General features: G+C 33.9%; 1 protein-coding gene across 1 annotated transcript; it reads right to left on the reverse strand.

Moving 5' to 3' along the window:
• Window positions 472-1290, reverse strand: LOC107647371. The gene is made up of 2 exons (XM_016351448.1): window positions 1150-1290; window positions 472-942 (listed from the first exon to the last, which is right to left on the reverse strand). The coding sequence occupies exons 1-2, from the start codon at window positions 1288-1290 to the stop codon at window positions 472-474; spliced, it is 612 nt and encodes a 203-aa protein (XP_016206934.1).

A 12904-nucleotide genomic window follows, 5' to 3' on the forward strand; every position in this document is an offset into this window, starting at 1 on the left:
GAACCGACAAAACTTCTAGTCATGCCTGGTAACCATTTCGGCACGCCCACTCTGATCGTTTGTCATCACAAGTCCGAAATCTTCGGCTACCTCCACTAGAATCCTTCTTTCCCATGGTTTACTCCCAACACAACTCTGAACCCTTGTAATCCTAACGGTGACTTTACAGAGATAGAACTAGGTAACCCTCAAATCCAAGCAATATAATACTCAAAGCATACGCTTACCTCTCGTCGGAAGGTTCGACCCCGTCGTATCACGTGCATCCATGGTACACACACGGCCTGACTATTAATTCTGACCCTCATCTCGGTTCCTCCCGCGGCAACAATTCTTAGATATATGTCCAGGCTTCCTACAAGTATAGCATCAACCATTTCCTTTCTCCTGATGAAACTGGGCTCTGTTGTCCCTTCTGAGGTTCCCTTGACCTTGCAGATGCTGAGGAGTATGTCCATCTTTCCTGAAGTTCTATCCCCTTGGTCCGGGGTAATCAGTGTGTTCTGTACTAGTGTTTCCTCCATGAGTGTCCCTTGACGAGGCTACCGTCTTTGCGTATTCTTCAACAACCCTCGCATTGTCCACCAATTCAGAGAATCTCCTAATCTTCAATGGAGCCACAACACGCCTGATATCTTCTTTTAGCCCTACTTCGTATTTGACGCATTTCCAGCCTTCATAAGACTCAGGGGCACCTTGACTTATTCTTGAGAACTTATAAAGTTCCCCAAACTTACTATTGTATTCATCTATAGTCATGAACCCTTGCTTCAACTGTAAGAAATCCAACTCTCTGGCCTCCTTTATTGACTCAAAGTACTTCTTGTAAAAAGCTAATAACGCCCAGGTAATGTTCATGTTCTGTTGGTGTAGTAGTCGGCGCTCTCCTTGCCACCATTGCTGAGCTTCTCCCACTAGTTGATAAACCACATGCTCCACGAACTGGTCATACGGTACATGTTGAGTTAGCAATGCATGCTTCACAGCTTGGAACCAATTGTTTGCTTTAGTATAGTTTGTCGAACCATTGAAAATCGGAGGGTCAGCTTTCCGAAAAGCAACTAGAGTTCTCGGAACACCTCTCAAGTTGTCCTCAGCACCCTCTCCATTTTTGTTTCCGCTTCCGGCCGGTTGCGCTCACCTCTACACAGCCTGCAGAGTCGCAGCAGCATTCGCCTCCATGGTGTTCACCAGATTCGCCATCGCCACCATGAACTCGGCATGGTTATCAGCCGGTTGCTCATCCCTACTCTCTCGTGAACATGCTCGACCTCGTGCGCGAGTAGCCATTAGGTTTTCTGTCTACACCAAACAATTGATATCGAGGTGATCAGTCTCAATATCAAAAGTCTAGTGTTTCAGTTATCCCAAACAGGCACTCACAAAGAAGCATGCTATGCATATATCAAACAGATAACCTAATAGCATCAAAGAACAGACACACAGGGTATGCAATGAAGCACAATTGGTCCATCCCTCAGGCTCACGAGGACGAACCGCTAATGAAGCACAATCGGTCCATCCCTCAGGCCCACGAGGACGAACCGCTCTGATACCACTAAATGTAACACCCCAATTAGCCTAAGCTTTATCTCGCATCGTAAAGCAAAGGTTAATCAAGGATTACGACAGTTCTAAGCTCATATATATAATATATAGAAGAAATGATATTATCTAGAAACCCGATGAAGGATATAACTCAAAAACAGGATTTGAAAAGAGCATAACGTACTAACGAAGAGGCTAACTTAAGGCACAAGAAATAGATATAATATAACAAAATATAATAGTATAATATCATAAGCATACAAACAGATAGAAAATGTACATGATGAATGCCTGTCCTACTGGCTGTGATATCACATTGTTGGTTCAACTTGCCAACCCGACACATCTCCCGGAGATATTGCCTTTCAGAATTCATAATGGGAACCCCCGAGATATTGTGCTTGGATCACCGACCCGGATATAGTGCCGGCACACTATAGTGATTTCGAAAGGATGCGAGCGGGATACTATTGCCACGGACCTCACATCTCAATGCAAGCAGGACGAACCACCGCCCTTACGCCGCCGCCGCTACCTCGACAGGCGGGATCCAACCGCCGTCCCTGCCGGGTGCATAGCGTCTCAAAATCTCATTATACAAATGATACATCAGTGGTTTTCTGAAAACATTTTCAATATCACATGGATCCATCATCTCATTCACAGTCCTCGACTCATCTCAACCACTATCAATTCAACATTTCCCTTCCTCTTTCCTACTCCATCGAACCCATCCTCAGTACACCAGAAACCTAAACCTCCATTCACTAATTTTTCATAATAAACATCAACTAAAATCCTTAGCCTATTTCCCATATTCCCATACTAAAAATTTAGCCCAAAAGCCTTAAAATGGTGTTATAAAAGCTTATAACCTTGTTGAGAAGGTGAAATAGTTGAAAACAAAGATTAAATTTGTGAAACAGGGCGTGTGCATACGCACAGAGGTGTGCGCGCACACGCTCAGGAAGATTTTAAAAGTGTGCATACGCACAGGGGTGTACGTATGCACAGGTATCAGATTTTATAAGGTCTGTGCACTCGCACAAGGTGTGCTAGCGCCCCCAACAGACTGGCCTTCCCCACGTGCCCATACGCACAGGTTGCAATTCTTCGTTGGTGTGTGCGTGCACAAGCTATGCTAACGCTGCGAGCAGGTCTGTGCATCCGCACAGATTAAGATTTTCGCAGAGTTGTGCGTGCGCACATATCACAAATCATAAAATTCTGCAACCTTGCAGAATTTCAGATTTTTGACACCAACTTTGAATGATCATAACTTCCTCTAAAAATTTTAAATTTTACAAACTTTATATCAAATTAAAGGGTTTTCAATAAGCTTTAATTTCCAACAAACCCCAATCAATTTTGAAAACTGAGGCAAAAGTTATGATCGAATAAAGTTTACCAAAATTTCCTTTTTACCCAAATTCCACCTATACTCAAATTTACCAATTTCTCAAGCCACATCCAACTAGATCAATATCAAACCCCCATTTATAACACAAATTACCTTCTAGGGTTAACAATCACCATTCTCAATCATCAAACCTCAAATATATGACTCTAAAACCAGTCCTCCACCAATACATTCACCAATCATTACCTCATCTCTATCGATTCACATCATCAACTTCATTCATGCTTTAAATCCATATCCAACAATATACAATCATTCAAAATCAATGCCCGGTTTTCCATTTCTAATGTTTTTCTAAGGTTTTTGACTGTTTCCACTTTTCTCGTGCAGTATCGGGCAGACTTGAACCGGTTCAACTGCCAGTTTGCGGTTTTTCATAGTTTTTCGCAGAAAACACATTTTCTGACTCAGAAAGACCTACTGAGTCCAAAAATTACCTTTAAATCCTCAAATTCTCACTCTAAAATATCGGAATCTAATTTTGGGCAATTACTTACTTAATTAACCAGTTGATTAGTTACGGTTCTTACAAATGTTACCCAGTAACCTCTGTCTGGATAAGGCTTTCCTGTTTGTAATATCCACTGCAAGCAACCTTTGTCTTGCAGGGTGGCACTTATTAGTCGATATACGCCCAACACATTCACTGCAAGCAACCTTTGTCTTACAGGAGCACAAAACACTCACTGTAAGCAACCTCTGTCTTACATGAGCACACTGATCTCGATACCTTTGTAAGCAACCTCTGTCTTACAGCATAGCATTATAGCTAGGTATCCTAGGAAAGCACTCTCAGTGGTCGCACCTCCATCTATCTGACTGCCTCAATGCAGTAGATGAACATACAAATATATCTGGAGTTGCTTTAATGCAACAAATGACCTTTCAACAGGTCCTCTGCTTTGTCTCTAATCTCTTTATCATATTACTCTTTTCTCTTTGTCTCTTTACTCTGCTCTGGTTACTCTTTTCTCTGTATCTGTTTACTCTACTCTGATTACTCTTTTTTCTGTATCTATATTACTCTTTTCTCTTTATCTCTTTACTCTGCTCTGGTTACTCTTTTCTCTGTATCTATATTACTATTTTCTCTTTATCTCTTTACTCTGCTCTGGTTACTCTTCTCTCTTCTTTATCTCTTTAGTATGCTTTGATTTCTTTGTTTAACGTATGTATTTAAAACTTATGTAAATTTCGGTATGAATAGTTAGCTTGTCCCAAGTATAGGTTCATTAAGTCTATACTGAAACAGTTTAACTTTTCGTATTATACTTAACCCTAGGCGCAACTTAAGAACTAGCTATGTTGCTCCTAATTCGTTCGTTAATCTCTGTTTGATTCTGTCATTAAAACTTTACAGACTTTTTCTTCGATTTTTATTTCCTCTTTAACATTTTATCTTTCCTTTATCTTTGCTTCACTGATATGTTATTACCACTCCCTAAGTGTTTTATGAAGGTAATTAAGAGATTCTGAGCTTAAAATTGTCTTTCTAAAGCTTTTACGAAAAACTGCCTTTTTCGCATTATTTTATTATTTTTATTAAAATATGATTTTTAATTAAATATTATTATTTGTTATTTTATCATTAAATTTTCGAAAATTACCCCTTTTTAACTTTTAACCTTTAAAATTCACTTTTTACCACCCGTAACTTTTAATATTTCTACTTTAACCACCCTAACTTTTGGAAATTACAAAGTAACCCCCCAAACACCAAAATATTTACGTCATTGCCCTTTTATGAATCAAAAGCCTGTTCTTTATTGTTCTTCATCACCTTCAAAGTGTTCTTCGTAAATTTTTTAGATTCTTTCTTTGTTTTCACCCATTTTTCAATCTTTTTAGTAACTGATTTTTACCATAATTCATAATAAATTGGAAGCCACTAAAGCCCCATCTTTTTCACTTGATTTCAACACAAAATCAACCCCAATTTAATGGTTAGGGTTTGAAATTCCAGCAGCCACAAGAACATGCATTCATAGCTTGAATATCATCAAATTTCATCAAATTTTCACCAAAATTTCAACAAGAATCACTCATATAAACAATCAATTTCAAGCATAATCAAACCATATCATAATCACACAACTCAACAAATTAATCAAGATTAATTTTACCAAACCCTACCTTGATTTGCTTTCTCAAATCCGGTTATGCTTTTAGGTGTTCTTTTTGCACTTTTTCCTCCTAAAACACATCAAGAACAACTTTGAATCTATAAAATCTCAACTGAACAAACCTTAATCAACATGTTAAAAAGAGATTCCTCATCTTAAACGTGCTGGGAATTGAAAATTCTTGGCTCACAAGTCAAGCTAAGCAAGAGATCTAAGGAAGAACATCAAGAAAACACATGTTTAGCATGGTTTTCCTTGAAAACCAAATTGAAGAGGGAGGGAGACAGCCATCTCACCTTATTTCTAGCCTTGATATGTTATATGGTTATGTAGAGAAAGAAGGGATGATCATTTTGGTCAGATTAGAATTTTGATTTGAGTTTTAGTTCAGAAGAAATCAAGCTTTGAAGATTTGGAATTAAGAACTTTTCTCTCTTTTTCTCTCTAACTATTTTCGGCCACAAGGAGCAAATGAGACAGCCTTGGTGGTCTTGGGGGTGTATGGTGAGTTGTGATTGGTTGACTTGGAGGTGGATTAAAATAATATTAAAATATCTCAGTTGTATAACTACTAAAACTAGATGTATCGGAACACTCGTAAAAACATCTCTAAAAATTATTTTCTGAGCTACTAGCATAAATGATACTAATAATATATTTAATCATAGATTCATAGTTATCAGAACCGAATTGGACCAGCCAGTTCGGCCGAAAAATCGGTGAATCGATGGTCTGGCCGGTTCGGTTAGTAAATTGGACCGGACATGCATTTGAATCGGTCAACGGTGGTCAAACTCGTTGAAAATTGACAAGTTCGCACTAGACCCACCGCGGGTTCACGGTGAACCCGCGGGCCACCGAACCATCGTAAGATCTCCCTCCACTAGCCCCAAAAATGTTTAGCGTGAAGTTTGAACACGGAACTACATGAGTGCATTCCCTTCTCCTTCCACTATACCAAACATATTTCTTACCAAGATATATAACAAAAAAATATATGTATAACAAAATGTGAATAAATTTTTTTTTATAATTTTAAGCATGGATTCACATGAATACCAAACAAGTAACAATACATAGTATATAAATATATTGATATAATGGTATTGACTGTGTTATCTTTTATTTTTTTTGTTCATTTAAATTGAAAAAATATTTTATATTAGTGACTAATTTATTATCTCTTTTTGCAGTATAAATTATATCTAAGAATTGATATTTAATTATTATTAATATATTTTTAAAAATATGCATTTAACTTTTAATTTTAATTTTATTTTATAATTTTATATTTTTATTTAATTATGACCGGATCAACCGGGTAAATCAGTGACTCACCGGTTGAACCAGTGAGCCAGTGACCAGTCGTATGACCAGGTCAATTACCGGTTTGGTTCTGATAACTATGTATTTAATATGAGAATAGAACATGTATGATGAGGCATTAGCATTGCTAAAGTCATTAGATAGTGCTGGTGCTAAGCTGCACCAGTAAACTGTGAATCCAGTTAAACCGATTTCCTGTTTTTAACTAAAAACAGACCAGGTAACCTTATAATATCATTCAAGCATCTTCTAATACTAATATAATGATAATATTATACTATTATCTCTCTTCTCTCATGAATCGAGTCCGGTTCGTCAAAAGAGACTATTTACGAAAATTAGAATAAAAACTCCTAACAGGTATGGTTCAAAAACTATGTTCTTCGTGATTGCGTTATCAAGCTTGCGTCAAAAGAGGTTCTAGCTTAAGGATGACATAATGACAATGAGGATTGAGGTGCTTGATGATACAGCAGAGGTGTTCCCTTTATTGATCTTCCGAAGAAATCCGTGCCTTCAGAAAAGATCTCGCGTACTCGAAAAATGGAGTTGTTACACTCGCGCTAGTCTATGCTAATGGACCTATCCATGCGAATGGAGACGTTGACAACTCTACTAGTGAGAAGGTCCCAGAGGAGGAGAAGGATCCAGAGAAGAACCCTAGATGGACTGAGGAAAATGTACAGCTAGTGGGCGGATCACCTGTAGACCTGTCCAATGGTAATGTGTGTTCTTAGAATCAGACCATGATGACACCACACTTTTGACAGCATCCAGTTAGACACGACATGAGAAATTTTAAAGAGTTACCCTTACTTTTGTGAGAGTATAGGAGGGGATAGAAATAGCTAAACGGCTAGGTTAGTTTGGGTTCTAGTTTAGAGACCTTTTGAATATCATGTCCTGAGATGTGGAATATGGATATATGTATGTATTATATATTATTAACTATCTTGTACAGATTAACTCGTCTTTTAAATAATTTTTTTTAAAAAATAAATAATTAAAAATAAAAATAATATTACTCGAAAAGTGTTCACAATTTTCTTTTTAACGATGATACATACTTAAAGTAATTATATTAATAACACTTTACTTCCAGTACAATGATAACATACGGAGAGTAAGGTCGTTGAAAGCCTCACCTTCCTTTTGCACTTGTGAATTCCATTTTTCCTTTTTTTAATCATGTCTCTATATAACTTAATTCGTTGTCCATAATCTTGTGTCTGTCTTAGTCATGAACCAAACGAAATCTATTATTTTTCTGTCCTCTCAGTATAATTACATATATCACTCCATATCAAACTTTTTCTTTTCAACATTAAAAAATAAATTTATTGAAAATTAAACTCTCCAATCTAATTTTTTTCTAAAATCAATTTAGGTTGTTATTCAAAAATCAAAATTGAATTATGTGTCGGTGTAATAGCAACTGTTACACTTACAACACTTGGGACCGCTCAAATAATTCACATGCTGCGGACGATGTTATATTTATATAACTTTAATTTTTGTGGTATTGAGGTCTTCATACAGTGACTGATCGAGTGACAATCAATCAAATAAAAAAACAAAAACAAGTTGGTTTGAAACAACAGGCATGTAAACGTGATTCAGCTGCTGCATGCTTGGTACATGGGCATTCATTTAACAAGAATATATTTTAGGACAAATCACAAAAAATGCATTTGAACGATTTTATTGTTAACAAAAATGTATTTAAATTTTGTTATCAACAAAAATGACTTCAAACAATTTAAAAACACGATAAAAATGTCTAACATTAAATATATATTTTTAAAAAATATTTTATAGATTGAATTTTGATGTAATTTTTTTTAAATATGATTAGAAAAATGATATTTTTTATCTTTAAAATTTGGTAATTTTTTACTAAGTATATTTTTTTATTTTTTTGTCAACAACCAATAATACTTTTAAAAAATCACTAAAAAATATATAGTTAACAAAAAATTACCAAATTTTAAGAATAAAAATATCTCATTTTGCTAATCATACTTGTAAAAAATCGCATCAAAATTCAATATCTAAAGTATTTTTTTTAAAAATACATATTTAATGTTGAATATTTTTGTCGTATTTTTAAATTATTTGAGGATATTTTTGTTGATAGAAGAGTGCATTTTTTGTAGTTCATCCAATAATTAAAGAAAGACACCCGAAAAAAAGAAAACTAAGTAAGAGAAAGAAAACCAAACATAAAATGTGTATCTATTTTAGAACATGTTTTGTTAATAAAATTATTAAATACTTATTAATCATTAAAGACTCATTTGAGATACTGTGAAACCAATAATTGAATTATCAATTATATTTTTAATAATCAATAAATCCAATTAGAATTATATTAATTTCAAGTGTTGAAATAAACATGCATGTGTTTAGTTGGAATAACAAATAAAAATGAATGAATGAGTATAAAATTGACGAAGATAAACCTTTCTATATTTTCTTAAAAGCACATTTAATTCATATTATTACAACTCTGTTTTTTAATTTCTGTACTACTTTTTAATATCATATAAATTAAAATAAAGGACTATAAATATTTCTAAAGTATACATTAATTATGTTACATGATAGTACAAAAAAAAATATATTTCTAAGAGTTTGAGAAATTATCACTTTATTTTTTCCCACCAAAAATTTAATTATAAATTTATTTAAATTATATTATTTAATTAATTTTTTTAGAATAGAAAGGTAGAGAGAGATAGAGAATGAGAGAGAAAAGAGAAAGAAATATAAAGAAGAAGAAAGAGAGAGTTTGTTAACTTTGGAGAGAAAAATTTTATTTTAATTGTAAGAAAAGAATATCTCGTGACACATTTTGATTTGTCAAATTAGTAATATATATAAAATATAAATTATAAGTTATATATGGAGTGGGAAGTAAGGTAGTCAGAATCACGTTTTGACTCATGGAAACACATGATTTTACGCTTTTGCTCCATCTTTTTGTTGCGCTTTTGCTTATCGCCCAAAACCAAGCTGCATCGTGTGGAATCGTCGCTCAAAAATGCAGAGCCGCCGAAATCGTCACTTCTGTCGCGATGTTGCATTCCAGGTTGAAGAAGCTCCCCAATGGCCCAATTTGAATAGAAGATCATGGAAGAGGAGTCCTAGCAGACTAACAGTCCCTAATCTCTTAACCTCCCTCACTTTTACAATTTATCTCCAATTCTCCATAGCTAAAATTTCAAATTTTCACCTCTCTCAAGTGTCAATCTCTAACTCTCTCTGACTCTATCTCTCTATCCTTCCGAAATTCGAATTTCGCACGACCAGAATCTCCAATTTTGAGTGTTGCCGACTCGCCCTGAGGTTTGCCGCTGGTGTTGTCAAATCGGACTGGTGGTGGCTGGACTGCGTGAGCGTCACTTTACGATTGCGACTTATGAGACTCTCTGGCTGTGCCTCTCTGTCTGGGGTTCTGTGACTCCGCCTCTCTAGCTCTGGAATCTGGATTGTTGCTCTTCTTCCCTCTTTGCTGCTAGTTTATCAGGTAAGTTAAGACCTCTTTATTCTCTTCAGCTTCAATGTTCAATCTACTATTTATTGATCAAACTTCAATTAAAAAGTAAATATGTTCAATCTACTACTTAATGAATCTTTTCAATTGAAAAGTATAATTAATCAAACTTCAAAGTAAATATTTTTACTACTTATTGCAAGTAAGAGCATTGAACAAGATTTAAAGTCTCTCGATTCCACTGTTAATAATTATTATTATTTTTATTTTGGTCAAAATTGATATTATTTTGATTTATTATTTTAGATGTTGATTGTTGTAAATATTTGTTTTATTTTTTTCTTTTATGTTTATACATGTTTAATTTCTGAGCATCTCTTATCTTAATTTATTATGTTGAATGATGTTTAATACAAAATATATATTAAGATAGTAGCTGTCTACGATTAAAAATTCTAAAATTTTGTTGGGAGGCTTTGATGCACACCATTGGCTTAGGAGCTGTCTAGGGGCATTAAAATTTTGTAAGTCATGAGATCTAAGGACACTCAATATTTTTATCTGCTGATACTTGGAACTTTACGTGACAAGGTTTATTTGTTTTGATATGATGCTGGGATTTAAAAAGTGCTTTAGTTATCTTAGTGGCTTCAATTTTTTTTACTCTATTTTGTTCTAAATTACTTAAAATGTTTTATTGAATTTTTTTTGTTGAATTTCTTGTAACTGAATGGTTGAATTGTTGTTGTGGCTTAATATAATTCTTGAATTTTTATTATGCTGCCATTTTTTGTTCAAATTGGATTGTTAAACTTTTGTTGTTGAACTTGGAGGCTTATAATTGACATTAAACACAATTCTATAATTTTTTATAAATTGTTAAATTTTTTATGTGATATTGAGCTGATTTGTTGAATATTTATTGTTTTAATTTTTTAACAGAAATGACATTGAGTCAAGCTAATGCAAGTAAAAATCCGACTAACATTCTAACTTCTCAGTCAGGAAGTACATCTGGAATTGCTAGTAAAAAAAAGTCGCTAAGAATATTTTTGGAAGTAGAACTGATGGAGAATGGGAGCACGAGATTTCTGTTGAAGATGGAAAGAAGATACAATATAAATACTGTCATAAAATTTTTTTAGAAGGAGTTTATAGATTGAAGCACCACTTAGCAGGAACTCAAAAAGATATTGGAGCTTGCACAGCTGTTAGTGATGAAGTTAAGAAGCAAATGTGGGATGTTGTGAGTGGGTTGCAAGTGAATTTGACGAAGAAAACAAGCATGGGTGGGACAAGTCCAGGTGAAACTACTAAAGAAGGTGACACTACCGGTGAAAAATAAAGAAAAAAGAATTAGATAGCAATATATTCAAGAAAATACGTATTAATACTCAAACAACAATCAACAATATATTTAAGAAGAATTTGAGAGAGGAAGTATGTTTAGAGATTAGTGCTTTTTTCTACAACAATGGTATCCCCTTTAATGTATCAAGGAGCGAAGAATACAGTAGAATGTTTGAAAAGTCATAAGATATGGACAAAGATTTAAGCCACTATCCTACCATGAATTAAAGGTGCCACTTTTGAAAAAATATGTGGAGCTTGTTCAACAATTACTAGAGGAACATAGAGCAAATTGACAGCAGGTGGTTGCACAATAATAACTGATGGTTAGACAGATAAGAAAAGACGTACCATCCTAAATTTTTTGGTTAATAGTCCTAAAGGGACTGTTTTTTTTTTAAATCTATTGATGCCTCTCATATTACTAAGACAGCTAACAAAATTTTTAAAATAATAAATGATGTGGTTGAAGAGGTTGGTGAAAAAAATATCATCCAAGTTGTCACCGACAATGCGGCTAACTACAAAACTTCAGGAGAAACGCTAATGAAAAAGAGGAAAAAGTTATTTTGGACACCTTGCGTAGCACATTGCATTGATTTAATGTTAGAAAATTGAAAAAAAAATAACACTTCACAAGGACACAATTTATAAAGGTAGTAAGATTACTATTTACATATATGCCAGAACTGTTCTTATTACAGTATTACACATCCACACCAAGGGAAAAGATTTGGTAAGACAGGATATGACCCATTTTACAACTTCTTACCTTATTTTGGGATGTCTCAATGACAACAAAAGTTCCTTAATAAGAATATTTTTTCTAATCAATGAACTTCTAGTAAATTTGCAAAGACAAAAGATGGAAAGATAATTGCAAGTGTGGTGTTGGATAAGATGCTTTGGAAAAAAGTGGTAATTTTTTTTTAGGGTTATCTATCCTCTTCTTCATGTGCTTTGTATGGTAGATTCAGAAGAAAAGCCAGCAATGAGGTTTATTTATGAAGAAATAAAAAATATAAAGAAAAAAAAATACGAGATGCATTTTAATGAGTTGAGACAAGATAAATTGTCTGACTATTTTTTTTTTAATTAATGCATGAAAATATTTTTTATTTTGTAACTAATTTATTAATTCTTTTATGTTTTATTTATATATCTATTTGGGATATTATTGATGCGAAATGGGACAACTAATTTCATAGACCATTGCATGTCGCAGGATATTATTTGAATCCTTAAATTTATTATAGCTTTAGTTTTAAAATTGTTTATGAGCTTAAGAAGCAGTTTTATGCTTGTATGAAAAGGATAATAGAAAATTCAGATTTAATCACTAAGATAGATGTTAAATTTGAAGATTTTAAGACTCAAAAAGAGTTTTTTAGTAGTAAAGAAGTTCAGAATGCAATTTCTATTAAAACTCTCAGCTCATGGTGGGATTCTTATGGAGACTGGCATCCAGAGCTCCAACAATTTGTAACCTGTGTCTTGAATTTGACATGTAATTCATCCGGATGTGAATGTAATTGAAGCACTTTTGAGATGGTTAGTAGTTAAATATAATTTTTATTTTATTTCTATAAATTTGATTGTTAATTCTTCCATTCTATCTTATTATTTGACTAATACTTTTTA

This window comes from Arachis ipaensis, chromosome B06 (genome assembly GCF_000816755.2).
Source record: "Arachis ipaensis cultivar K30076 chromosome B06, Araip1.1, whole genome shotgun sequence".
NCBI lineage: Eukaryota > Viridiplantae > Streptophyta > Magnoliopsida > Fabales > Fabaceae > Arachis > Arachis ipaensis.